The 1,532-nt window shown below is 49.7% G+C and overlaps 1 protein-coding gene across 1 annotated transcript; it reads right to left on the bottom strand.

The window, feature by feature from the left end:
- Nucleotides 1-278: 278 nt before the first annotated feature.
- Nucleotides 279-936, bottom strand: LOC120910753 (oocyte zinc finger protein XlCOF22-like; the record flags this gene model as incomplete). Its single annotated transcript, XM_040322487.1, has 1 exon — nt 279-936. A coding segment is annotated over exon 1 (597 nt), but the record flags the coding sequence as incomplete, so codon positions are not given.
- Nucleotides 937-1,532: the final 596 nt, after the last annotated feature.

Raw genomic sequence — 1,532 nt, forward strand, 5'->3', positions numbered from 1 at the left:
ATATCTGAGGTGTATATCAGGGTGTGCTTCTTCCCCACATGTCCAGCAACATTCATATACAAGACATTTCCCGCACTCACTAATACACCTCGAGGGTTGTGTGGGACCCCTGATGTACAGGAAGACAGGACTTCAGTGAGGAACATTTCCCTCACTCAGGACATGAATACGGCTTCTTCCCCGTGTGAGATCTCTGATGTCTGGAAAGACTGGACTTATCTGAAAAACAATTTTCCACACTCAGGACAGGAATACAGCTTCTACCCCGTGTGAGATCTCTGATGTCTGGAAAGGTGGGACTTCAGTGAAAAACATTTCCCGCACTCAGGACAAGAATACGGCTTCTCCCCCGTATGCAATGTCTGATGGCTGGAAAGCATGTACTTGTATGAAAAACATTTCCCGCACTCAAGACAGGAATACGGCTTTTCCCCCGTGTGAGATCTCTGATGTGTGTTAAGACTGGACTTCTGTGAAAAACATTTCCCGCAATTAGGACAGGAATATGGCTTCTCACCAGTGTGACACCTCCAATGTATGTAAAGATTGGACCTCGCTCGAAAACATCTCCCGCATTCAGGGCAGGAAAATGGCTTTTCCCCTGTGTGAGATCTGTGATGTAAGGAAAGATGGGACTTTGTTAAGAAGAATTTCCCACACTCAGGACAGTACGGCTTCTCAGCTGAGTGAGATTTTTTATGCTCAATAAATCTAGATTTTAAACGGAAACATTTCCCGCACTCAGGACAGGAATGCGGCTTCTCACCTATGTGAGATTTTTTATGTGCTCTAAGATCGGATTTCAAATTGAAACACTTCCCACACTCAGCACAGAAAAACTTCTTATCTGTTGGAATGACGGCACCATCTCTCATCCTGAGGAACCTCAGACTGTAAGAGAAATACGATGGTCCGGCACCATCCCACACAGTCTGAGGTTCCTCAGGATAAGAGGAATACGATGGTCCGGCACTGTCCCGCACAGTCTGAGGTTCCTCGGGATAAGAGGAATACGATGGTCCGGCACCGTCCCACACAGTCTGAGGTTCCTCAGGATAAGAGGAATACGATGGTCCGGCACCGTCCCGCACAGTCTGAGGTTCCTCAGGATAAGAGGAATACGATGGTCCGGCACCGTCCCGCACAGTCTGAGGTTCCTCAGGATAAGAGGAATACGATGGTCGGGCACCGTCCCGCACAATCTGAGGTTCCTCAGGATAAGAGGAATACGATGGTCCGGCACCGTCCCGCACAGTCTGAGGTTCCTCAGGATAAGAGGAATACGATGGTCGGGCACCGTCCCGCACAGTCTGAGGTTCCTCAGGATAAGAGGAATACGATGGTCCGGCACCGTCCCGCACAGTCTGAGGTTCCTCAGGATAAGAGGAATACAATGGTCGGGCACCGTCCCGCACAGTCTGAGGTTCCTCAGGATAAGAGGAATACGATGGTCCGGCACCGTCCCGCACAGTCTGAGGTTCCTCAGGATAAGAGGAATACGATGGTCCATCTACACTGTGTGGTGCCGGATG

The sequence above is a fragment of the Rana temporaria genome, chromosome 8 (genome assembly GCF_905171775.1).
Source record: "Rana temporaria chromosome 8, aRanTem1.1, whole genome shotgun sequence".
Lineage (NCBI taxonomy): Eukaryota > Metazoa > Chordata > Amphibia > Anura > Ranidae > Rana > Rana temporaria.